Source organism: Carettochelys insculpta, chromosome 17, assembly GCF_033958435.1.
Source record: "Carettochelys insculpta isolate YL-2023 chromosome 17, ASM3395843v1, whole genome shotgun sequence".
Taxonomy (NCBI): domain Eukaryota; kingdom Metazoa; phylum Chordata; order Testudines; family Carettochelyidae; genus Carettochelys; species Carettochelys insculpta.
Genome location: NC_134153.1, coordinates 6924233 through 6948253, shown reverse-complemented (window position 1 = coordinate 6948253; position 24021 = coordinate 6924233). Strand labels below are relative to the sequence as shown.

General features: G+C 47.8%; 1 protein-coding gene across 7 annotated transcripts in view; it reads right to left on the bottom strand.

The window, feature by feature from the left end:
* Window positions 1-22352, bottom strand: part of KCNQ2 (potassium voltage-gated channel subfamily Q member 2) — a 126622-nt gene extending 104270 nt beyond the window's left edge. For all 7 annotated transcript variants that reach the window (XM_075011507.1, XM_075011506.1, XM_075011508.1 and 4 more), the window contains exon 1: window positions 22057-22352. In XM_075011507.1, coding sequence (XP_074867608.1) covers window positions 22057-22352 — 296 coding nt within the window. The remainder of the gene's footprint in view (window positions 1-22056) is intronic.
* Between the last annotated feature and the right edge of the window lie 1669 nt (window positions 22353-24021).

Sequence of the window (24021 nt, the reverse complement as noted above, 5' to 3'; positions counted from 1 at the left end):
GAAAAGGGGAAAACTTCCTAACAGAATCTAGTCATTTCATAGTAACAAAGAGGTAGCCCTGTTAGTCTGTATCCTAACAAAACAAAAAAAGCAGTCATGTAGCACTTCAAAGACTAACAAAATAATTTATTAGGTGATGAGCTTTCGTGGGGCAGACCCAGAACAGCTATCCTTAGTGTGCTAACTTCAGCCATGCCAGCATGAGTCTATCTACTTGGCCCAGCAGAGTTGCTCCTAGCTGCAGAGCAGACAGATCTATGTTCCCAGGCAGGTCACAGTGAAATACCTCCTGAAAGCATGGCCTGTGCAGACACTGAAGTGTCCCGACAGCTGACACCAACGGAGACTGCTGCCAGCATCTGGAGCCAGAGCGCACAAACATCTGCAAGCCAGGTGCATCAACAGCCACCTGCGGTCATGTGACAGAAGCAGCTGCCACATCCAATCTTGGCACCTGGATCCCAAGAACCATGTCAGATCTGGGGTCTCCTCTTTGCTCGTAATTTGCTGGCAGTGGATCCTACTTTGCTGACCTCATTTGCCGAAAATATAAGAAGCAAGAGAATAAAATGCACATTTCGCTATTCGCAGCGCAGTTCTTTTCCACTGAGGCAGCCTGACTCTTTGCTCCCAGCTAAGCTGGGTGAGTCACTTTTACTTTGTAGCATCTTAGAGAGCTCTCCTTGGTAACTCAACAGCAGACTCCTAGGTATGCTCAGCCTGGAAATTATGTCATCCAGTACCACACACATCCAACAGTTATTTTATCATCTCAGTCCTTCGCTCTCATCCCTTTTCCTTCTCCCGGGCAGGGTGTTGTTTTGATCTTCCCTGGGAAACTGTATGGACTATACATTAAGGATGACAATACTGCTCAAAAAAGCGATGACTGAATAACACCTTTGCGTTGTTCTAATGGATGGAATCTTCCACCCACCTCTTCCCAGACTGATAAGCAGTGGTTGTGAGCAGCTTTACAATCATGCCCATGGTATATTTCTCATAAATGAGAGATCGCTATCCTGCACTCCCATGAGGAGCAAATTCTGTTTCCGCTGCACTGATGAGAAGGCTGTACAGGTTTGTATCCTCTGTATCACATTCCGTGAATCTCTTTCCCTCCCTGCTCCACACCAGCTTGAAACAGCAGAGTGGGAAAAACTCAGCTTCAGTTCAACTCCATTGAATTTCTGCCAGGCCTTCAGCAAATGAGAAATCACAGAACCACCCAGCCAGGTTCAAAATGGCTCTCCTTCTCCCTGGATCAGCTTTCTGCTGACTCACAGTCTTCGCCTTGCCCAGATCCAGTTCCATGTGGAGGCTTGCAGAGGGGCATGCTGCTCAGGAGACACTGGTTAATGCATTGCAGGGGCAGGCTCCTCTCCAGCTGCTCTTGCCATGCTGGGACGTGGGTCGCGCCAATAGGCCTCTTTGCATTTGGAGGTGAAATGCCATTCCAACTGGGTAATGAATTTCCCCAGGGTACTTTTAAGAACTGCCTGTTCTCCCAGCAGGAGATGGGCCTGTATCAAAACTCCAGATTATGACAGACCCAAGATCAATGGGCAAAAGTAGTCTGCTAGAAGGCAAATACATTGGCAATTGGATGAACAGTTCCAGAACCAGCAGGAACTTGCCAGATTCATTCATGGCAGTCAGGCCAATTAGGACACCTGGAATTAATTAGGAGGTTTTCCAGAATCAGCTCAGGCAGGCTAATCAGGACAGCTGGAGCTAGTGAAGGACAAGTTGAGACTGGTTCCAAAGGGCTGCCTTTCTGTTAGCTTAGCGTGGGAGGAGTGGGGAGTTAGCAGGTGTGCTGTGGAAGAGCTGGGAGAAGTCAGGTTCCAGTAAGGTGCTGGAAAGGGCTGTTTGGAGATATAGCTGAGGGCAGGGCTATAACTCAGGTAGCAGAGGAAAAACTACCTGTTGCCACTGCCACTGGGGTCCCAGAGCTTGGTCCTACAGTGGAGGGCAGGCCTGGATACCCCGCCCGACCTCTCCCACTCCAGAGAGGTTCCCTGGGAGGCAGACTGGGACTAAAGAGGCTTCTCACAACAACCCCAGTGACTGACCTATGACAATGCTGGCTGAGTGGGCTGTGACGCTTACCTCCCAAAAGGGAGAGTGGCCACGCTGAGGGTCACAGTGAGCCTCTGATACACCCCCTAACTGCCGAGCAGCATAGGACCCCCAAGGAAATGCTGGAGCTCTGCCACAAGAGATGGAAAGCAGATGTGCATCTCCGCTCCTCAGAAGGCATCTGGGTGCCAGCCAGATTGAGCTGAACTACGGGTAAATCTGAGATATGTGCATCCTCTCTGCAGAGAGCTTGCATAGTGGCAAAATACGACGAATGAATTATTCCTCCGGAGTTGTCTCCCCCACAATAACACAATGGGGCAGCCTGGCAAAGAGCTACTGTGATTTCTTCACACAAGCTATACGCAGGCAGCTAAGAGGTTCCTCCCCACAGCTTGCCACACCCCCGCTGGGATCCCGGGGAAAGGGTTGGTGAGCAGGGCAGGACCAGCTGTCCATATTCAAGACATCAGCTACCCCCAGTGCACCAGGAAACTGGCACAGTGAAGTCAGAGGTAGGCAGCCCCCGAGAGGCACTGAAGTGGGAGATAGCAGCAACATTCCACACCACTCCAAGAGTTAGGATGTGTCTACACGAGGCGAAGTAAGTTGAGCACAGATATGCAATTCCGGCTACAGAAGCTGCATAGCTAAAATTGATGTAGCTGCACTTGGCTAACTCAGCTGTCTGTGCTGGGGAAGGTCCGTGGGAGAATGAGGTGTACGGGGTTGACTGTGACCCCTGAGAGGTCGATTTTGCATGTCCATACTCGATGTGTGAAATCGAACCTTGGAAGATTGACCATCAGCAGGTCACTCTTCTGGGGTAGTGTAAAAGTAGCTTAGTGACCACTACATAAGGTTCATTATCTCAGGCTGTAGCCCTCATTGTCACTTGCAAAACATGAGCCTTTTGCCAGTGAAACTCCTTGCTCACCAGGGAAACGCAGCCTAAGTACCCTCCAGTGACAGGCAAGGGCAGACATCAAATCAGGGCTTTTTCCCATTTTGCAAAAAATCCTCTTGGCTGGAACTCTCCGTCTACTCCCGACGTTAGCAACCAACATGTTAAGAGGCAAGCTAATGAGTGGTGAAGTATCATTAAAAGACACCCAACCATTAACATTGAGCCCAACCCTACCTGCACTTAATACAAAACAAAGGTCACATGTGAGCAAGTGATTTCAGAACTGGGCACTTTGGTTTTTGCAGGCTATTGGGAACAACTCTTATTTTTTTCCATGCAGAGAGCAGGGGGTCCCATCTGCAATGCAGCCCCCTGGTGCATCAAACTCCCTAAGCTGCACACTGAGAAGTCCCCCACCTACACACACACACACACACACACACACACACACACCACCTATGTCACCACATGATTTGTACTTCAACCCTCCTGCTGTCTGTCCCAGTCCCTCCTAGTATCCTGACTCTGGACAGCAGCTTCTAACACCTTGGAAAGGCAGCAGACCCTCTCCTCCCAGTGTGCATTCAGAAATAGCTCTCCACGCTGTCTCTATCTGTATCACATGGACTGGCCCTTCCAAAGCATCTTTGTCCCTGTTTCCATGACGCTGCTTGAGGGAGGCTGAGATGGCTTCCCTTCAAAGCAGTCACAAGCTTCAATGCTTAGCAAAAAGATCAAGAGAGCTATTTTTCCTCATCAGGATGCATCTTCATGACTTAGCACCTCATGGCTAAAAAAAAAAACCCGTGTGTCAGTGATTTTCTGGATGGTGCTAATTTGTTATCTCGTTGTCCAATTTCTGCAGCAATGTGAACCCACTCTCTGGAGCAAGAACCCGGGGAAGAGGCCCTGGGGTCATAGCCAGGAGGTGCTGCCCACCATAAAGATAAAATTCTGTTCTTAAAGGGCGATGGGGCAAGAGTGTGAGTTCAGACTTTGGTGTCAACCCTCTCGAGTCCCTGGGGTGGCTCTGGATTTATGCCAGTCACACTGAGATCAGAACATAGGGCAAAGTCATGCCCACACACCAACCGTGGGCAGTCTGCAGTCCAGGGGCTGCATGTGGCCCTTCGGAGTTCCAGGTACAGCCTGTGCACCCCCTCTCTGCCTCCTTCCCTCAACCTCTCATGTGCTGGAGACCCCACGTTTACTTACTGTTCCCACTCCCTCCCAGGCACACATCCAGACCACCATGAATCAGCTGATCCACACCCCTTCCCTGGTCCTCCCCCTCCCTCCCAGAGCTCAAAGGTCATGAATCAGCTGATTTGTGGCATTGGAGCTCTGGGTGGAAGGAGGAGGAGGAGGACCGGGGACAGGATGGGCTTGGGAGAGGAGGCAGGGAAGAGGCCAAGCAGGGATTTAATGGTTGGAAAACTCAGTGCTGAACTGCGAAATGTTTCCTCATCCCTTACTCCTCGTCTCAGTAAGGAGGAGGGATCCAACCAGCGGCTGCAGAGCGTATGATATATCGTAAAGTAAGCATCAGTGTTTTTTTCATTATTTTAAGTTCACGACAGTTCTATTGATGGATGAATGATTAAAGCACTTCTACTGGTGCCATGCATTTAACCATATTGTTTGGAGTCGGGATTAGTGCACACGATCACACACTACCCCCTATCCTGCCCCACAGCACTTACCCAGAAAGGTAAAACAATCTGAGGAGTCTTTGAGGGAACAGCTTAACTGAATCCGGGGGATGGGAAGGCCAGCTGGGCCTACAGTCAATGTGAGAGGCCAGGTAGCTCTGACCGCGTACAGAAGATCCCAGGGAATGAGCCCTGCAGCTTATTCCCAGGAGACAAGCTCCGCTGCACATCCCCCTCAACAGAATAACAAAGGCTTTCCAGGTGGTTTGTACCCCTAAACCACCTTCTGTCGATTTTTTCTGCAAGAGAGCACATTCCCGTGCCCAACCCTCACCCTCCATTTGCTACCCATTCAGATCAACTAATAGTAGGGCCAATCAGAGGGGTAGACAGGAGAGCCATTTGGCCTCGGCCTCCTGCTCAAAGGGGACCTCAGATTTAGACAGCTGTTAATTTTTTGACATGTGATAAGTTTTGCAACTTGTTTTTATGCACATCCCTAGTGCATTTGCACAGAAAAAGGCCAGAAAAGCATTTGTTCAAGTAAAAAAAAAACCCTCAAATTATAGCTCACTTTTTTTTTCTGGTGCCTTATTTTGTTTTCATGACTCATCATTTTTTGTTTTTATTTTGGCTAGGGGCCTTTAAAGCTGGCAGTGGTCCAGATCTTGCTGGACCTCTGAGAAGCCTGTCTAACAGTCAGCCATTGTAATGACCCGAGGCCAGTAAAATTGTTCATTTAAAGTGCATTTATTTGGATGTTTGAGCACTGGAATCTCATACCAACCCTGATCGTTGATGTCAGATGTCAGTGTGCCATTGCCTACCAAAGTTCTGTGTATTTATTATAAAAGGGAAAACCAATCAAATCCGATGCCAAGACCTTTGGAAATGCAATTTCTGACAGACCATTTAATTGCAGAGAGGTCAGGAAATAGTATCTCTCCATCTAGGTTTTCATATTATGCTCCAGCGTATTTGAGCACCTCTTAAGAGAAAGAACAACTATATTGAAATCTGTCCAATTATATACACATTGGCATAAATTTTACACAACAGTCCTTAATGCAAGTTGTACCTCTCTAATCCACCACCCTTAGGGCCTTACTGGTGCCAAACCAGAGAATTTGCTGAACCACAAGAGATCAGTATTGTCTAGCAGTGTTACCAACATTTCCACTGCTTACTCATCTCTTAGAAGACATTGAGGGATAAATTACAGCTAAATAACAGCACAGAACACTGAGAGCCAGGACTGGTGGCTGGAAACAAACTTTATGGACAACAGGGAACTTGGCCACACCCTTGATAACGACATCTGGCTAACTACAATCATGCCCTACCACAGATGTTGCCATACCAGAGTGTGCCAGGTTAGAGAGGTTCAACCTGTACAAGTTAACAGACGCAGGAAAGAGAGTGAGATCCTACTGGCTGTGGGTAGGGGGGTGGAGCACAACTTTGAATGTGTGTGTCTGACTCTTCAGCCATAAGGTCACATTAACAAAGTCTGCTTTGTACCGAATATATATGAAAAATCCTCAGTCCTCCAGGCTTCCTCTCTATAGCTCACATGAAGCACTAGCAATTCAGTTTTAAGACATAATAAAATGAGAATTCTCCCCGCTGGCTCAGAATGAAATGCCTAATTGGGTGTGAATGCAGCTTTAAGATGAATGCTGCCTGTCATTAGCTGGAAAAGGGCCTCACTTCCTTATGGAAACTAGATCCATTGCTAGTATTTGGGGATCTATTACACGCACAAGTCCATTTCTTGCTCGTCCAAATGCTAAAATTTTGAGGAGTAAAGGGACTTGGAAGTTGCCCAGGCACTTCGAAGTACCGGTGGGTTAGCCGCAGCTAGCGCTAGCCGGCAATTCAAAATTTAACACTTGGAAGTTGCCGTGGGGGAGAATTAGCTTAATGAAGTGCTGCATATGCAGAGCAGCACTTCATTAATAATCTCCCGACACCCTACTTACCATGCTCCCGTTGAAGTAGTGAGCTAGTGTAGACACAGCCTAAGTGTAAGATGAGAGACAACAGATGGATATAATAAGGTGATGAGGGAGCAAAAGACAGCAGTGAGGGGGTACAGGCCAATATGATAAGCAGTGGTTACAACACGCCAGTTGCCTAACCTTTGCTAAGTGTTTGTATGCAAACCCTATATACAGATACCTCCTCCTGCAAAATCCACGGTCCAAGGTTGTGGATCAGGCAATTGCACACAAAGATGGAAATCATGTCCATACACGAAATGGCTATTTGTGGGCACAAATTGTTTGAACGACACATTAAGTTGTGCACATGAACATTCTGTGTTCCACTTTGAAAAGTGGGCCCAGGACATGCTGCAAGACTGGAGGAAATAGTATACACATGCTCAGATTCCTAGCTGCATTTGGCTTACCTCAGGAAAGGTGAAAAAGTGGATCTCATCTCTCTTTGCACTCCCCTGTTCCTCGCTGAGAATTAGAGTAGCTCAAGGCCTGCTCTAACTTAGAATCATAGAATTCTAGGGCTGGAAGGGACCTCAGGAGGTCATTGAGTCCAGTCCCCTGCCTGAAGCAGGATCAACCCCAACTAAATCATTCCAGCCCAGACTATGTCAAGCCAGGACTTAAAAACCTGTAGGGATGGAGACTCCACCACCTCTCTAGGTAACGCACTCCAGTGCTTCACCACCTGCCTGGTGAAACAGTTTTTCCTAATATCTAACCTACTCCTCTCCTGCTGTAACTTCAGACCATTGCTCCTTGTCCTGCCATCTGTCACCATTGAGAACAGTCTCTCTCCATCCTTTTCAGAGTTCCCTTTCAGGAAGTTGAAGGCTGCTATCAAATCACCCCTCAGTCTTCTTTTCTGTAAACTAAAAAAGCCCGAATCTCTCAGCCTCTCCTCACAGGTCATGTCCTCCAGCCCCTTAATCATTTTTGTTGCCCTCCACTGAACCCTCTTCAATATGGCTACATCCTTTCTATACTGGGGGGCCAAGAACTGGATGCAATACTCCAGATGAAGCCTCACCAGTGCTGCATAGAGGGGAATAACAACTTCCCTAGATCTGCTGGAAATGCTTCTCCTAATGCCCCCCAACATGTCATTAGCCTTTTTGGCTACAAGGGCACACTGTTAACTCATATCCAGCCTCTCATCCACTATAATCTGCAGGTCTTTTTTTGCTGCACTGCTACTTAGCCAGTCGACCCCCAGCCTCTAACAATGCTTGAGGTTCTTCCATTCCAAATGCAGGATTCTGCACTTCTCCTTGTTGAACCTCATCCAATTTCTTTTGGCCCAATCCTCCAATTTGTCAAGGTCACCCTGGACCCTATCCCTACCCTCCAATGTATCTACCTCACCCCTTAGTTTAGTGTCATCTGCAAATTTGCTGAGGGTGTAATCCATCCCCTCATCCAGGTCGTTGATAAACATGTTGAATTGTACTGGCCCTAGAACCTGTCCTCGGGGCACTCCACTTGAAACCAACTGCCAGCCAGCCATTGAGCCATTGATCACCACCTATTCGGCCTCTCCATCAAGCCAGCTTTCTATCCATTTTACAGTTCATTTATCCAATCCATACTGCACCGGCAAGACTTATGGGCAAGAATGTGGAAGACTGTGTCAAAAGCTTTGCTAAAGTCAAGGTATATCACATCCACTGACTTCTCCGTGTCCACAGAGCCAGTTACCTCATCATAGAAGCTAATCAGATTGGTCAGGCAGGACTTGCCCTTGGTGAGTCCATGCTGACTACTCTTGATCACTTTCTCCTCTTTCAAGTGCTCCAAAATGGATTCCTTGAGGATCCCTTCCATGATTCTTCCAGAAAGTGAAGTAAGGCTGACCGGTCTATAGTTCCCTGAATTTTCTTTCTTTTCTTCTTTAAACATGGGCACAACATTTGCCTTTTTCCAGTATTCTGGAATCTCTCCTGATCTCCACACATTTTCAAAGATAATAGCCAAAGGCTCTGCAATGACATCTGACAATTCCCTCAGCATCCTTGGATGCATTAAATCCAGACCCATGGATTTGTGTACCACTAGCTTTTTCTAAGTAGCTCTTAACCTGTTCTTTCCCCACCGAGGGCTGCCCACCTCCTTCCCATACTGCATCAGTTACTCAGACAACACATATCACCCAGTGTTATTGCAGCAGCCAGGGATCTCTGGGATGTATGGATATTATAGACAAGTGCCATAACCCCTCTGCCTAAGTAGAGTCTAACTAGACCAGAGATTCCTGTTGCTTACATTGGTTTTAAGGCTCCTGGGCTGCTCACTCAAGCCCAAAGTACATACAGAGAGACAGGGCAGGGTGCAGGGGAGGGAAAGGTACACCCACTCTTCTGAAAATATAAACACTGAAATAAACAGCTCTCCGCCTAATGAGATGACTCAGCAGTCTCACTAAATGCTGAAACACAAATCAGTGCTAATAAATATGCTGAGGTTTGAGCAAAAGTCTAGTTAGGAGGGTCTGGCTAGACAGACTGGCAGTTCCAGGGTGTCAGACACATTGAAGTGACAAGGATAAATGAAAGGGAATCAAAACAACGATATAACCACCCTCGCCAGACACCCCCACCTGCTCCAACAGCCTGAGCTTTTATACTGTGACACTTTGGTCCTCCGCTTAGCATAGGTTCAGTGACTACCTTGTGTAACATGAGTAAGGGTGTTAGACATCTGTCGCACCAATTTCACTGTGTATTTGGCTAGGTAAATTCAAAAGCACTTATAGCTGCAGGATCCATCCTAAAACAGCAGCACAAAACAAACCTGGCGGGTTTGTTTCACTTCTCCTTCCCTTCCCTTGATTAAATGTTGAATCTATAAAATGAATCCCAATGACCAAAATGCCTTGGCTGCATCTACACTAGCAAGTTCTCTTGAAAGATTTTTCACAAGAAGGGGCTCTTTCAAATGTCCCCGTGAACCATCTGCACCCAAAAAGCGTTCTTTCAAATGTAAATCGAAAGAATGCGGTGCTCCTTTCGAAAGTGCTCTTCCACTCCCGTGTCAGGAAGAGCAACATCTTTCGAAAGCAAACGTGTGCAGACACTCCTCAGGGCCCTTCTGTCACAAAAGCAGTCCTCGTGGCACCTGGTTTTTTGACCCCTAGTCTGTTCTTTTGAAAGAGCAGATCGCTCTTTTGCTTCCGTTTTTATGTGTATGGATGTGCTCTTTCGAAAGAAGTTCTTTTGGAAGAGATCTTCTGGAAGGGCTTCTTTGGAAAGATCTCTGTAGTATAGACGTAGCTCTTCTGTTTGTCTGAGACTATCTACGGGTGTTTTCATTATTATTATTACTACAGGTTGAACCTCTTTTGGCCGGCACCCTCGGGACCTGACCGGTGCCAGATGAGAGAATTTGCCAGACCATGGGAGGTCAATATTATCTTCCAGCATTAGCAACACTTCCACTGCTTGCTGGACCCTGAGAAGACATTGAGGGGTAAATTAGAGCTAATGAACAGCACAGAACACTGAGAGCCAGGACCAGTGGCTGGAAACAAACTTTATGGGAGCACGGGAAACTTGGCCACACCCATGATAAGTGGTCGTCCGGCTAACTAAAATTATGCCAGATTACAGACGTTGCCGGCCCCCAGAGTTCCAGATTAGAGAGTTTCAACATGTATTTATTATTGTTATTTATTATTCATATTGAAGTAGGTCCTTGGACCCTATTGTCAAACACTCTGTTGAAACCCACAAAAAAACCCATCACATTTACTCAAATTACTCTAATTGCAGAGACCACACCATTCTCGTCCCATGCACATACAAATACACCAAAGCCAGATAAGGCCAGTGGGCATTTCATTCCTGGGGTACGTTATCCTGCACTGCACCACCCCAACAGACACAGAAGTTGCTGATGGGACACTAGCACTTAGAATCAATCTACAACACTAGAACTCTTAACGGCATCAGGTTTGTTCAGGCTAGAATGCCAGGCCAGATTTTTCCAAGAGGGTAGAGGCAAGAATACACCCTTGTTTGACTCTGCTGTTCACTGCAAACAATTCCGATATAGATCCATCACATTGTAATGTTGCTTTCATGAAAGGATATTATGAGCTTGGGTAGGGTCGGTGGGCAGCCAATCTTGGTTAACATTCTGTATAGTCCTGATCTATTAACCATGTCAAATGCCTTTGTTAGGGCCACAAATGCTATGAATAACAGCTTTCCTTGTTCTCTGCATTTTTCCTGTAGTTGTCGGAGCGAGAAAATCATGTCCATTGCTGACCTGGCAGCCCAGAAGCCACACTGTGTTTCTGGATAGACTCAATCTGCGAGTTTCTGTGGGCATTTGAGAATGACAGGGGAAAATACTTTGCCTGTGATGCTCAGTAACAAGATGCCTCTGTAGTTGTTGCAGTCACCCTTCTCACCTTTGTTTTTATACAGTGCTAATGTTTGCATCCTTCATGTCATGTGGGACACCTCCTGCATTCCAACATTTTAGGAGTAAATCATAGAGGAAGGGGAAGAGCACACCCTTGTTCGCCTTCAGGACTTCAGCTGGCATTCTGTCATTTCCTGGTGCTCTTCCATTGGAGAGAGCACCAAGTACACACAATTCAACAGGATATTAACATTCCTCAAATCAAGAGTTTTTAAATGCTACCTCACAAATGGAACCCTGCAAGTCCCCGGACATACATTTTATGTCTGCCAGTGGATGTGGACACCCATGTCTTGTTTTTGCAGCTGCAGATGTGGATACAAATCTTCTATCTGGAATGCTGTAAATCTGCGGATATCCGCTTTATATCCAAGGGTATCTACAGCCACAGATGTGGATAGAGATATCCATGGTCTATTTTTTACAGACTCAGACATGGGTACACATTTTGCATCTGCACAGGGCTCTACTCACAAGGCATAATTTTTTACAAAACATATCATAATCATAACACAGTGGTTAATAGACAATTCCAGACTACTATTTTGAACTTTAGAGTGTCACAAATTCAACTGTAATCCTTGGATCTATGTACTGGATTGTAGCTAAAGATATTGCTGAACATAAATGAACCCATTGTGTAGACTGTGACACTGACAGCCAGCTCCAGCCAAAGGGTGAACAGCTGTTAGCTATTGTCATATAATGTGCATCTTAAAAGAGCTTCACTTCTTTTTCCCACATCTGAGATGTTCTATGTGTGTCAGAGATAACAGGCCACCAAAATTCCACATGGAGGATATAGTCAGCATTCCTCAAATGCAGTAGCGGCAACGCTTGGGACAAAACACAGGGCGAGGCCACATTTTACAGAATACAGTAGCACAAACAATACAGAAGATGCCAAAGAATGATGCTTAGGACTACGTTATTCCCAAGCAGGATGTTCGGGATCACCACCAGCCATTTCCTGCTCAGTTGGGAAATCTGAATAAGCTTGTCTTTACCTCTCCTTGTTCCTGCCTTCTCCTCACCCACCCCTCCACCCCAATAACTCAGCAATCAATCAAACCTGAGCTGGGGTTAGGTTTTGCAAACCGCACAAATAAAAACAGAAAGAGCATCCAAAGGCAGAGTGGAACTGAGATGATGTTAGCACAGCCAGCATCCTGCTAGCTTTCTGTTGAAACTCTTTCCTCTGTCTTTCATGTCTTGTCCTTCTGACACTGGATGCTCTTTGGGCTCAGGTCAGTCTTTTGTGATGTATACGCACTGTCCCTAGCAAAACTGAGTGCTTATTTCAGTGAGGGACTGTGACAAAGTGAGGATTTTATTCCCCTTGCTACATTGCATATGTCAGTAGCGCCATGTGTGTGCCTCCGTTTCCATAGGCCCTGCACCAATACCTAGATGGCGATGGGATTTTCAGGTGTGTTCACAATGGCCAATGCCCTTCATAACTAGGTGATGCCTTTTGCCCAAACAAGCAAGACAAAGGTTGGAGGAGGGGCCTGGCTGGTTTGTTTGGACTGGGCTGCCGAGAGTGAGTAAGTGAGTGACTTGGCTGGTGCTGGGGCAGGGAGGGGGCATCAAGGGCCTTGGCTCTGACCCCTCTCTCCAAGGTGTTTCTGGTTTCTGTGCTGACAAGTCTGTTCTATGCTCTCCACCTGTCAACTCATAAACCTCCAGTTTTACCTGCTGCCTGAGAGTCACATCTGACTACAGAGGGGGGCATAGGGCCCAGCGACTCCCGCACACACGGTGATAGGGACACTATTAGCATAATATGGATTATTGCAGTATTACTCTCTACTTCATAGTAGGTTGAATTAGTCTTTTCTTTGACTTGTATATTTTCCTGTTGCATTGGTTATTGAAATTACCCTTCAGCAGCAATGAACGTGTCTGACAATGGAAAGATGGGCAGGGTGTCTAGTAGGAAACGAGCTCCTATGTTTACTCATTCTTGAACTATGAGACCAGGATAGTTTCCATACATGCGAGTCACTGTATACATCTGTATTTACAGTATTGTTCCCCACCCCTGTGTCCAGAAGGCCTGACAGCCCATCAGCAGAAACTGTGTTCTTCTCTACTGCAGGAAGATATGCAGTGCACAGCAGTAACTTTAGCTATCTCAACTGTATTTCATCATGATTTTGTCACCTCCTGAGTCTGGCAAAGCTATAAGAAAAGAAGCACATAAAGCAAAGCTTGCAGGAAAGCAAGAGTCCATTTTACAAATGAAGTATTTGGAAATCCACTACAGGTTGAACCTCTCTAATCCAGCACACGGATGCAACAACATCCATGATTCCGCACGATTTAAGTTAGCCCAGTGGTCTGCAACCTGTGGCTCTGGAGCTGTGTGCTGCTCTTTAAGGACTTCTTTGTGGCTCCCAATGCTATAATTTCAAAGTGAAAAGGAAAAAAAAAAGCTCTTGATTATTTTTAATATTTCGGTGAATGTCTAATAGCCCAAGAATAAACAGCTCAGATCTAAACAGCAAATGATATGGGATCTCGAAACATTGCATAACTCCCCCTTTAATACATGCAGTGCCTCAAGGGATATGATACTGTATCTGTGTTTTGATCCTGTTGCTGATAAAGTCCTGATTTTGAAAAGGAAAAGGAAGCTTGCGGCATTCCTGCTGTGAAGAGCAACACACATTTTAAGAAAGAAAACTGAAATTAAACGTGAAGTAAAATTGACATAATTAAAATAAGTTTGGGAAGTCTGAAAGTCAGGAAGACAGTGGTACAAACATACATGTAAAGTGTGGGGAAATAGAATATGTAAAAAGTTTGTGAACGTCCTGCTGTAAACATGTAGTAAGTTACAAATCATTGTGTGTGCACTGTTCTTAAAATAGGGGTTACAAGAAGTGTGGTTTGATGTTATTTGTTAAGGACCATCTCCTAGTCACATGCATTGTGGCACTTGAATTATTGAGGTTTTTTACTGAATTAAAAAAAAATGGCTGCTCTGGATATTTTGGTTGCCAACCCCTGAGTTAGCCAGATGTCCACTTATTTGTATTGCAGGATCTGACCGGTACCAAGCCAGAGAATTTGCCAAACCATGGAAGATCAATATTGTAGAGGAGCATTAACAAGACTTCCACTGCTTACTGGGCTCTTAGGAGACATTTGGGGGTAAATTAGAGCTAAATAACAGCACAGAACACTGAGAGCCAGGACTACTGGCTATTATATGGGATCACAGGAAACTTGGCCACAGCCATGATAAGTGGTCACCCAGATAACTAAAAATCATGCCAGCTTATGGATGTCGCTGGATGAGAGTGACATATTCGAGAGTTTCAAACTGTAATATCAGCTAAGCTTCACGCACAGCAATTGTGAAGTACCTTTGAAATTTGCTCAGGAAGCACAGCACCAGAATAGCAAAAAGGAACCATGGGATCATCCAGTCCATTACCCACCCTGGGAGCAAGATTGTCCCTTTCAAGTTACCATTTTTCTGTAGGGGGCATCGGTTACATTTGTCCCCACAGGATATCACCTCCAATGGAGTGCAAGGAGATTTTAAATGTCTCAGGTAATAGGGGCCCTAACCATTCACACAGGGAGTGATTCTCTAGTCAGTTAATTTCATGGTGTTCAACCTATATCATCCCTTTTTTAATTCATAGAGTTGCTTTTTACCCCCAGGTGACATCCTCAGACTTCATTTCTCTTACACCCACCAGAGAACACTTACCCACAGGAATAGTCCCATCCTAAATGCTTACAAACACAGGAGTGGCAGAGCCAACCCTGAAATAATGGATTTCATCCTTAGTGCTCTTTCTATTCCTTTCAGTCTTAAAGGAATACTATATTCCTAAGATTCCCCACCCCAGCCTTCAACCTCTTCCCTCCGCAAACACTGTTTCCCACCCTGTGTTTGTTTGAGCACAAAAGTAGATGGGTCTACTGAGATTGTTGCCCTTGGGGTTATTTATTGGTGCATGTGCCACAGCCATCACGAATGTCAGCAAATTTCTGGTGCTTAGCTTCGTTAGTTTGCTTGGGCTCACCCTGAAGCTATGTCTACACAGCAGTTTTATTCCTCACTAAGCTATTCCAGAACAGGTATTCCAGAATAGCTTATTCCAGAATAGTCCACCTACACACAAAATGCATTTTGAAATCACACTTAACTATTGTGAAATAGAGAGTCTAACACATAATACAGCCTATTTCAAAACAAAGACATTGGACACACTATGACTTATTTTGAAATAGGCTCTATTCCCTGTCTGCACAGCCCCCATTTCAAAATACCTATTTCGAAATAGGCACTATTCCCTGTACAACGAGGTTGATCTGCATGTTGCAACAACCAAATGTGGGTTATGTTTATCGAGGAGAACTGAAGGTCTGATCCAAAGTCTAATGAATCCAACAGGTTTCAGTGGTCTTTGGCTCAGACCCTGAGTAAGGACTATTATTAGAATTTGTCTTCAGATAGTAAACATGGCATCATCCCTCTTATGGGGGGACATAAAGACAAGTGGATAGGGAGGTCATTACCTCATGCCCTGACAATGCACAAATCTTCACCATAATAATTGCATCTTTGATTTATGCAACTCTAACAGCTCCTATACTCCCTCTTCCTGCCCCTCTACTTGCTGCTGCTGCTAGTTTATGCTGGTGCTAGAGTGTTCGCTGCTGACAGTTGCTAACAAGAGCAGTTTCCTCCCAAAGATGTCACTCAATACCCTAGTCTTGGCAGACAGCAGCAGCTGTTGCAACTGTGAGGGGAGGATTTTAAGTGTTGAGGGGCAATTTTGAAGACAGGTGACTTCAGACAAGGGGACAAGATGAGAAAGAAAAAACAGAGATGATATGGGAAAATTAGAGAATTAGAGAGACAGGGAAACACAATCATTTCCCTTTACTTTATGGCAGAATCGACTGATTTACTTTATATCATATATTATTATAGAGCAGGATATAGACACATATACAAAACTATGTTTAACTACATTAAAAAATATTAAGGTTGAAAATCAAGTGCTCAAAAATTAGGAAGTATCAGAATCAAGGTTGCCTGTGCATATGCATGACAAGACAGAATTTAATTGTGTGATCACATCCCCTATCCCTGTTACCTCCCTACCCCATCTCCGGCTCCATCCCAGCCTCCTTGTCCAACTAGTCACTGTCTCCCTTTGCCAGTCCCCAACCTGAGCCCTGTCTCACCCAGGGCCCCTTGACTCAGTCTACTCTCTTTCCTGCCCACCCCTCTCAGGTCAGGCTGGTATGCCCTCTGCTTGAAAGAGAAGCAGAGTCCTCCTCCTCACTGTATTGAAATAAGTAGTGGGGAAAGTCACCTTGCTTTCAGATGAGATGTTGAGCTCTGGCCTCTGCACGCCAGCAGGAGAAATTGCTCAGCTGTGCATCCAATAAGCATGCTCAGTGAAGGCAAAAATCTTCGGTGAATTTAGCTGCCAAACCCCAACAGTTCTGTACTCAGCATGTGCAGACTGAGATTTTTCAGAGATTTATAATTTAGCCAAAATGGGGCAGTTTCACAGGAGTAGCAAAAAGTACATTCTTGAGAAAAAGGCCATCCCCTGGCCAAATATCAAGTATCTGCTCCAAACCCTCTTGCTGTTTATCACTTTTCCCAATTAGGAAAGGGATAAGCAACGTGACAAAAAAAAAAAAATCATACTGCCACTATATCCATTCATGGTACGCCCACCTAGCTAGCTTGAAAACAAGATGATAGGGCTTTATATAATCATGAATAGCGTGGAAAAACTGTGTAGGGAAGTGTTATTCACCTCCCCACATAAGATAAGAACCAGAGGCACCCAATGAAATTAATAGCCAGCAGGTTAATAGCCAGCAAAAATTAACAGCCATCAAACAAAAGGAAGCACCTTCTCACAATGTGAAATCTGTTGCCAGTGGATGTTGTGAAGGACAAATGTTCAACTGAAGTGAGAAGAGAACTAGGGAAGTTCATGGAGGACAGGTCCATCAATGGCTATCACCCAGGACAGTCAGAGACACAACCTTGAGAGGCCCTGTATCTCAGACTGCCAAAAGCTAGGAGTGACGGACGGGGCAGGGTCACTCAATAACTTCCCTGTTCTATTCATTTCCTCTGAAACATTCAGCACCAGCCACTGTCAGAAGAGAGGACACGAGATACTCCATCCTCAAGACAGATTATAGAGAGCAAGAGAGAGGAATTGGAAGAAATATGTGAAATACGTAAAATGGAAAGACAGCCTCAAGCCAGAGTCCCAGCCACCCACATAACCTCTGTGTAGGAAGCCAGTTCGAGGCCTACGCATCGCCTACCTCCCAGGAACAGCCTATGTTACTACTTAATTTGGCCTTCAACTGAGTATTATTACCAGGTGGAACTCTGACAGAAGAAGCTGAGGGCACGAGCGAAACCATGCAATGACAATCATAGATACAATGGGACTGATTTTCAGTGGGACCAGAACCAAGCCTTCATTCATGCAGACACAATCTTGCACATGAAAATTCTGTCCCCTGCATGCTCAGCTTTTACTGCATGAAAATGCATGTGCAAAATGGTGTGTTTTACAAGTGTAGGCCAGGATTGGAACGTCAGGCCTGCTCTCCACACTGTGTGCCGGCTGCCAGTGTGTCTGCCTGGGGAGGGTGCCAAAAATCAATCACATGATTGAGACAAAGAATAATCAGTGTTTCTGCCACTAAAACTGGAACCCACGGGGCAATAGCATATTGCAGAAGGAAGGAGACAGGTTGGGATGAGACCACATCTAACTTAAACTCCTGTGGCGAGCTAAACATCAGCTGTGAAAAGTGATCCCTAACACGTCAAATTCAGGGGAATTGACCTCTTGAAGCCCAAGTACCAGCTACCCCCACAATGTCAAGAGAACACCAGCACACTGCTGCGGGGTGCCAAATCCCATAATTCATCTCCAAAAAAAGACACAGTTGAACAAGAACATGCAGAGCTAGCACTGGCTGAAAAAGCACCTCTGTTGGGGCTGTGGAACAGAAGATAGTGTAACAAAGGACAAAACAGATCATTCTCAATTCTCACATAGAGGCTGTGCCAGGACTATTATGCTTCTATATAATCAACCACAATGTACAGCAGATTCTTCATGGCATGATGTCAGAATCTAAAGTGTGGTGCTCCAGATGGATAAGTTACCGAATCGCCTATGCAAAAGCATCAATCTGCATTTATTGAAATTAGCCCACATTGGAACAGAATCCCTGTGCATTTTTCCATGTAGGAACCAAATGTGTTGTGACATTTTGATCCAAGGAGACAATAGTTGAGAGTCTAACCACTGAGACAAAGACTCCTGCCTTCATTTCATTGGGTGAAGAGTTTACCCGCGACCTATGGCATATGACCTCTCCCCCTGTGCACCACACTAGGTGGGAATGGAGTCAAATCCTGCACATAGGCATCATCATTGATATTCACTCCTGCACTGAAGGCCTATGTAACACAAGCCCCTAGAACAAGATTCAACTGAGGGAGGGAAACAGCAAGGTCAGTTGACGAGGGTTCTGCATCAGGACACCTGGATTCTGTGCCCAGCTCTGCCTCTGACCTGCTGTGTGATCTTGAACAAGTCATTTCACCTGCCTCTGCCTCTACTTCTTTCTCGCCCTTCGTCTTGCTTACATAGGGCACATCTACGCTTACCAAAAGATCACTGTGGTGGCGGTATATCTTCCACAGTTCGATTTAGCATGCCTGGTGGGGAGTCTGCTAAATTGAACAATCAGGGCTCCACTCTCAACCCTGGTACTCCTAGGAACTGCTCTTTGCAACTTTCCCCCATTGACCTCCCACTGTGAGAACAGGAGGAAAAAATGATTTAAGAGATGTCAATTCCAGCTACGCAATTCACATAGCTGGAGTTGCAAGCCTTAAATCAATTTTCCTCCTTAGTGTAAACCTGGCCTTAGACTGCAACCACTTAGGAGCAGCGTCTAGGTATCGCTACATGTAGTACGACACCTAGCACCATGGGGCTCTATATCATTTGGGCCCACTAGGCCAATTGAGGCAAACTGCAGCCTACGGCCAACATGTAGCCCATCTGGGTGCTATGTGTGGCCCACGCGATATTTTACTGGTCTCCATCCATGCAGTATTTTCCTACCAGTATAACTAAGGTGACACACACGTGAAGTTTCTACCAACTGCAAACACAACGTGGACTGTGACAGCCGTGAGCTCCCTCTCTGTCCCATCAAAACACTGCTGCAGTTCAACCCACACACCCCACAAATTTTAGGTACACAAGTGAGATTAGCAACTCTACTCAGAGACTGCCTTGATTACGACAGTCTTGCAGTCCACCGAGATGAGAGAGGGACAGCTCGCTAGCCTAGGTTGCCCATTGCTGCTCGAGACATTATGTAATATGAACAAACAAAACAAAATAAGAACAAATAAAGCTTAACTGGTGCTTAGGCTTTCATTCATCTCTATGTGTCTTATGTTATCGGTGTAGATAGTAAATTAGCAACATGTCACGGCTAATTGACAGACGAATGGTGCAAAAAACTACAACACTAGGCAGCTTTCCAGGACGGTGTAACAAGAGTCTGAAGCATCATGGCAAGTAGGCCTTTGAAAGCGCTGAATACAGAATAATCTGAGACCTCCTCTTCCTGATTCATGCTTGAGGGGAAACAATTTGGGTAGCGGCACCTTTACAAAGCAAAGGTTCCGGTGGCTCGGAATGTTTGGCTGTATTCATGAGCAGGAGGGCTAAGCTGGAAAAGGTCAGGGGAGGTGATCACAGGTGCCTCACGTGGTTGCGAAAATAAAGATACTTATTCCCTTGCCATAATGCCCACACACAGAGCAGACAGGCACTTATCTTACTTATCACAAGGTCTAAGCACCACTTAAGCCGTGCTTTGAGGAATTCAGTCGTACAGGCCTGGTGCTGGTCCTCTGCATGGACCTGGATTTCACCTCTGGGGAGGGTCCCAGAGGTGCAGGATGATGTGAAGGTGATAGCTGCATTAATCTGGGAAGAACCTCTACTCCCTTATGAATAAAAGTGATCTTATACAGCTTTGTTTCTGAGCGGGGCCCTGAGGAAATCCATTCCGGACAGTGTGTCTGTCCAGATTAATCACACAGTGCAGGAGTCAGACAGCTTAGTTGCAGGATCCCCCTTGTACGAAAAAGGCTTTTTTGCAATGTGTCATTTTGCTTCCATCCTTAGCCAGCCTGATGGCTGCAATCACCCTAGCTATCGAAGCTACAGAGCAAGCTGCTATGGACTGATTTAGCCTTTGTGTGTATTTCATAAATCATGTATCTAATAGATAAGGCCACACACAAATACACAGGGTCTGTTCACAAAATACAAGCCTGGCTTTCAGAGGGGCTGACATCTGACAGCCCCAAGGAAGCCCACCAGAGAGAAAGATGCTTGGCAGCTTTGAATGTTGAGTAACACGTATTCGAACTGTGCACCAAAAGGAGAAGTCCAGATCTGCTGGCATGATTTCCTGCTCACTCAAGTTATAATCTCTCCGGGAGAAACCTGTGCCCCGCTGAAGGGAACAGCCCCATTTCTGGGGAGTTAGTGGAGCCAGGATTTCCCCTCTTAAGTTTACTCAGCAATAAGATCTCTCTGAAATGCTTTCACAGACAAAATGGCTGAGCACCTGAATGCATTTCCAAAGGCTTTTTGGTACACTCCTCCTCACAGAAAAACATTCAACGGGTCCGAAGGAGGCAAACCCTCAATTCTAAACAAGCCAAAAACCCACCGCAACAAAAGGAAAAGGCAGACACATGCCTCTGCTGTACATCAGGCTTGCAGAGGAGCCTGGTGGGGACCATGGAAACTCCCAGACGGAAGGGAGTTGCAGTAACACAGCAGCACATCATGCAGTTTGGCGTTCCCTTTACGTGCCCACAAACAGCAGGAGCGGTCCTGCACTTCCAGCCGGCTCCCCTCCAATTGGTGCACGTTTGTGGGATGCAAACATGACTTGTTAAAAAAGGGGTATCTGAGAGCAAACCTCAGCCTTGGTATTTGCTCCTTTGTCTACCGCTCCCTTTCTCTGACAGGGATCACCATTTCTTTCCAGGCACATCCCGACTTTAGCGGCTGCCCACAAATATCTTCCAGTCCACCGCCCAAAAACATTGCTGGACACAGATCAATCAAAGGTGGGGACAGAGGAAGGGGAAAATTGCGTGCATTGGGGGAAAAGAGGTACGGACCAGCCAGATTTTTATTCCTTTTGCCGCCAACAGCATGGCTAGGGTGATTCCAAGCAGAGCCAAAACAAAAACAAGAAACGAAAAACCCGTCACTGCTCCATCCACACCAGACCCAAGCAATTCCTGAGCATGTCCCCCAGCACACAGTGCTCAGGCAGAGGACACAAGAACCCCATATGCGAGCAAAGGAGGCAGGCAGGTATTGGATTAACCTAAGGACTAGAAGCGTTTGCACTGCACGGCTTCCTCTCTGTTACTCTCCAAGGCTGGGAATGTACAGCCTCGGTGTAAGACTTCCTGGGCTCCAATTTCGCAGGGCTGCTCGGTGGGTTTATTTGGGGGTTCCCCCATCCTTCCTAATGATTGCACCAGGAATTGGGGCAGCAGGCAAGCCACGGCCCGCAGCTTAGGAAGGGCAGGCGCAGCCCCGGCTGGCCGAGCTTGCAGGGCTGTTTTCGAGCTGCAAGATGCAGACACGCCAACGTGGGGAGGGGGGAAGCATGGAACCTGCCGCCCTGCAGCTCTCCCCTCCTCCCCCGCTCCCCGGGGCGCGCCAGCTCGCAGCGCCCGGGCTCCTTTGCAACAAGGATTGAGCTCCCTGGGGGGAAAGCTGCGCTGCACCGCACCATCACCTCCCAGGCTGCCCCATGAACACCCCCCCACCCCCAGTCCCCGGCTGCAATAGGGGAGCGGGGGATCTCCGGCCAGCTCCAACCCCGCTCCCTCCCCGCGACTCACACGTAGGCGTGGTAAATGAACGCCCAGCCGCGGGGTCTCTCCAGCACGTTGTAGAGGAAATTCTGCAGCTTGCGGTAGAAGGCATTCCTTTTGGGGGGCTTCCCCGTGCCGGGGACCCCCGAGCGGGGCTTGCTGAGGATGCTGCCCCGCTTGGTGCTCTCCGAGCCTGCTATCAGCAGCGCCCCGTCCCGGGTGGAATCCGGGGCGCCGGGATCCAAGCCCACGAACCCCACTTTGAGCTTCTTCTCGCCGCTGGCCCCCGGGTACACGCCTCCGTTGCGGGATTTCTGCACCATCCTCTCCCCGGGCCTCGGCCGTCAGCCCGCGGGAGAGGAGGCGGGGGCCCGATCCTGGCCGGCTCTCAGAGGGGCCGCCGGGCGCGGGGCGCCGGGCAGGGCAGCGGCCCGAGGCCGGGGAGCCGCATGGCAGGGCCGGGGAGCGCGGCGCTTCGGGAAGCAGAAGCCGCAAGAGCGCTCTGCAGTCTGGCCAGCCCCCTCGCCGCCTGCCGGCTGCAGCTCCGCCCGCCCCAACGCCTTCTCTGCCTCTGCGGGGTGGGGCCGGGGGGCAGCCGGGAGGGGCGCCTCCGCCCCCGCCCATGGCCCCGGCTTGGCCGAGGAGCCGCCTGCCGGGCGTGCGGCGGTGGGGAAGCCCGCGGGGCCCTGGTGGGGGGGGCGCTGTGCCTGCCACCCTCCTTCCCCCCATCCCCCCGCCCGGCTTGGCAAGGAACTCCCAGCTGCTCCCCAGCTCTGCGGGAGGCCCTGCCAATGGCCCCGGTAACAGATGGGGGCTAAGGGCTCCCGGACAAGACCTGCCCCTCCTTTCCATCCTCTCGGGGGCTGGGCTCCATGACCTGACCTCCCTTCCCGCCCTGGGATTCGAGGGTGTTGTTGGACAAAGGGCTTAATTTGCACTAGGGCTGAACCCCTGCACCTGCGAGCCTGGCGGGTCCTAACCCTGGTGCTGCTGAGCTTGGGGTACTTCCTAGATCAGGTACCTCTGGGCCTGGCAGGTCCTAACGCTGGTACTGCTGAGCTTGGCAATTCGTGTCCCCAGCTGCTCTGGGCCTGGCAATTCCTAACCCTGGCACCTCTGAGCTTTGGGTACTTCCTAGCCTGGGTACCTCTGGGCCTGGCAATTCCTGGCTCCAGCACCTCTGAGCTTTGAGTAGTTCCTAGCCCAGGTACCTCTGGGCCTTGCAGTTGCTGGCCCCAGTGCCTCTGGGTTTAGGGTAGTTCCTAGCCCAGGTACCTCTGGGCCTGGCGGTTCCTAACCCTGGCATCTCTGAGCTTTGGGTAGTTCCTAGCCCAGGTACCTCTGGGCTTGGCAGTTCCTGGCCCCAGCACCTCTGGGCCTGCTGCATCAGTTATGAAAGTTTTTTTTGTTTTTTTTTTAATTGCATGAACTCAGCCCCTCTTTCATTACAAATGAAGCACTGACTATGCCTACACCCTGTCCAAAGGTGTACGCAGCACACATGTGGGGAGTGCCACGTCCCCTCTTAACCACCAGGCCCCCCTCCAACATGTATAACTACATCTCCCCTCCCAAGCTGGGACCTCAACACCCTAACCCCCTCCCACATACCTCCAGGTCCAGAATGACTTCTCCTCCCAGCCATCTCCGCATTCACATTATCACACGCAGGCACAAATGCCTCCCCTCCCCAGGCCCAGAGGGAGTCTCTGCCGCCAATTGTTTCCTGCCAGACCCCGATTCTTTGGGAAACAGCCAAACAAAACCACTGCCGCTGGAGGTGCTACTCCTTTTCCCACCTGCCCATTGCGCTGTTGAAGGCAGCAAGCAGGGGCCATCCCCTTCCCCTTCAGATAGGGGGCACGGGATGAATAGCATCTCGAGCAGGGTGCTCCCCTCCCAGAGTCATGACAGAACTTTAGAACTTCGATGTAACCATCTCTCTAATGGCATGGGAGCAGAGCCAGGTCACCCTGAAGCTGAGCTTCAGGT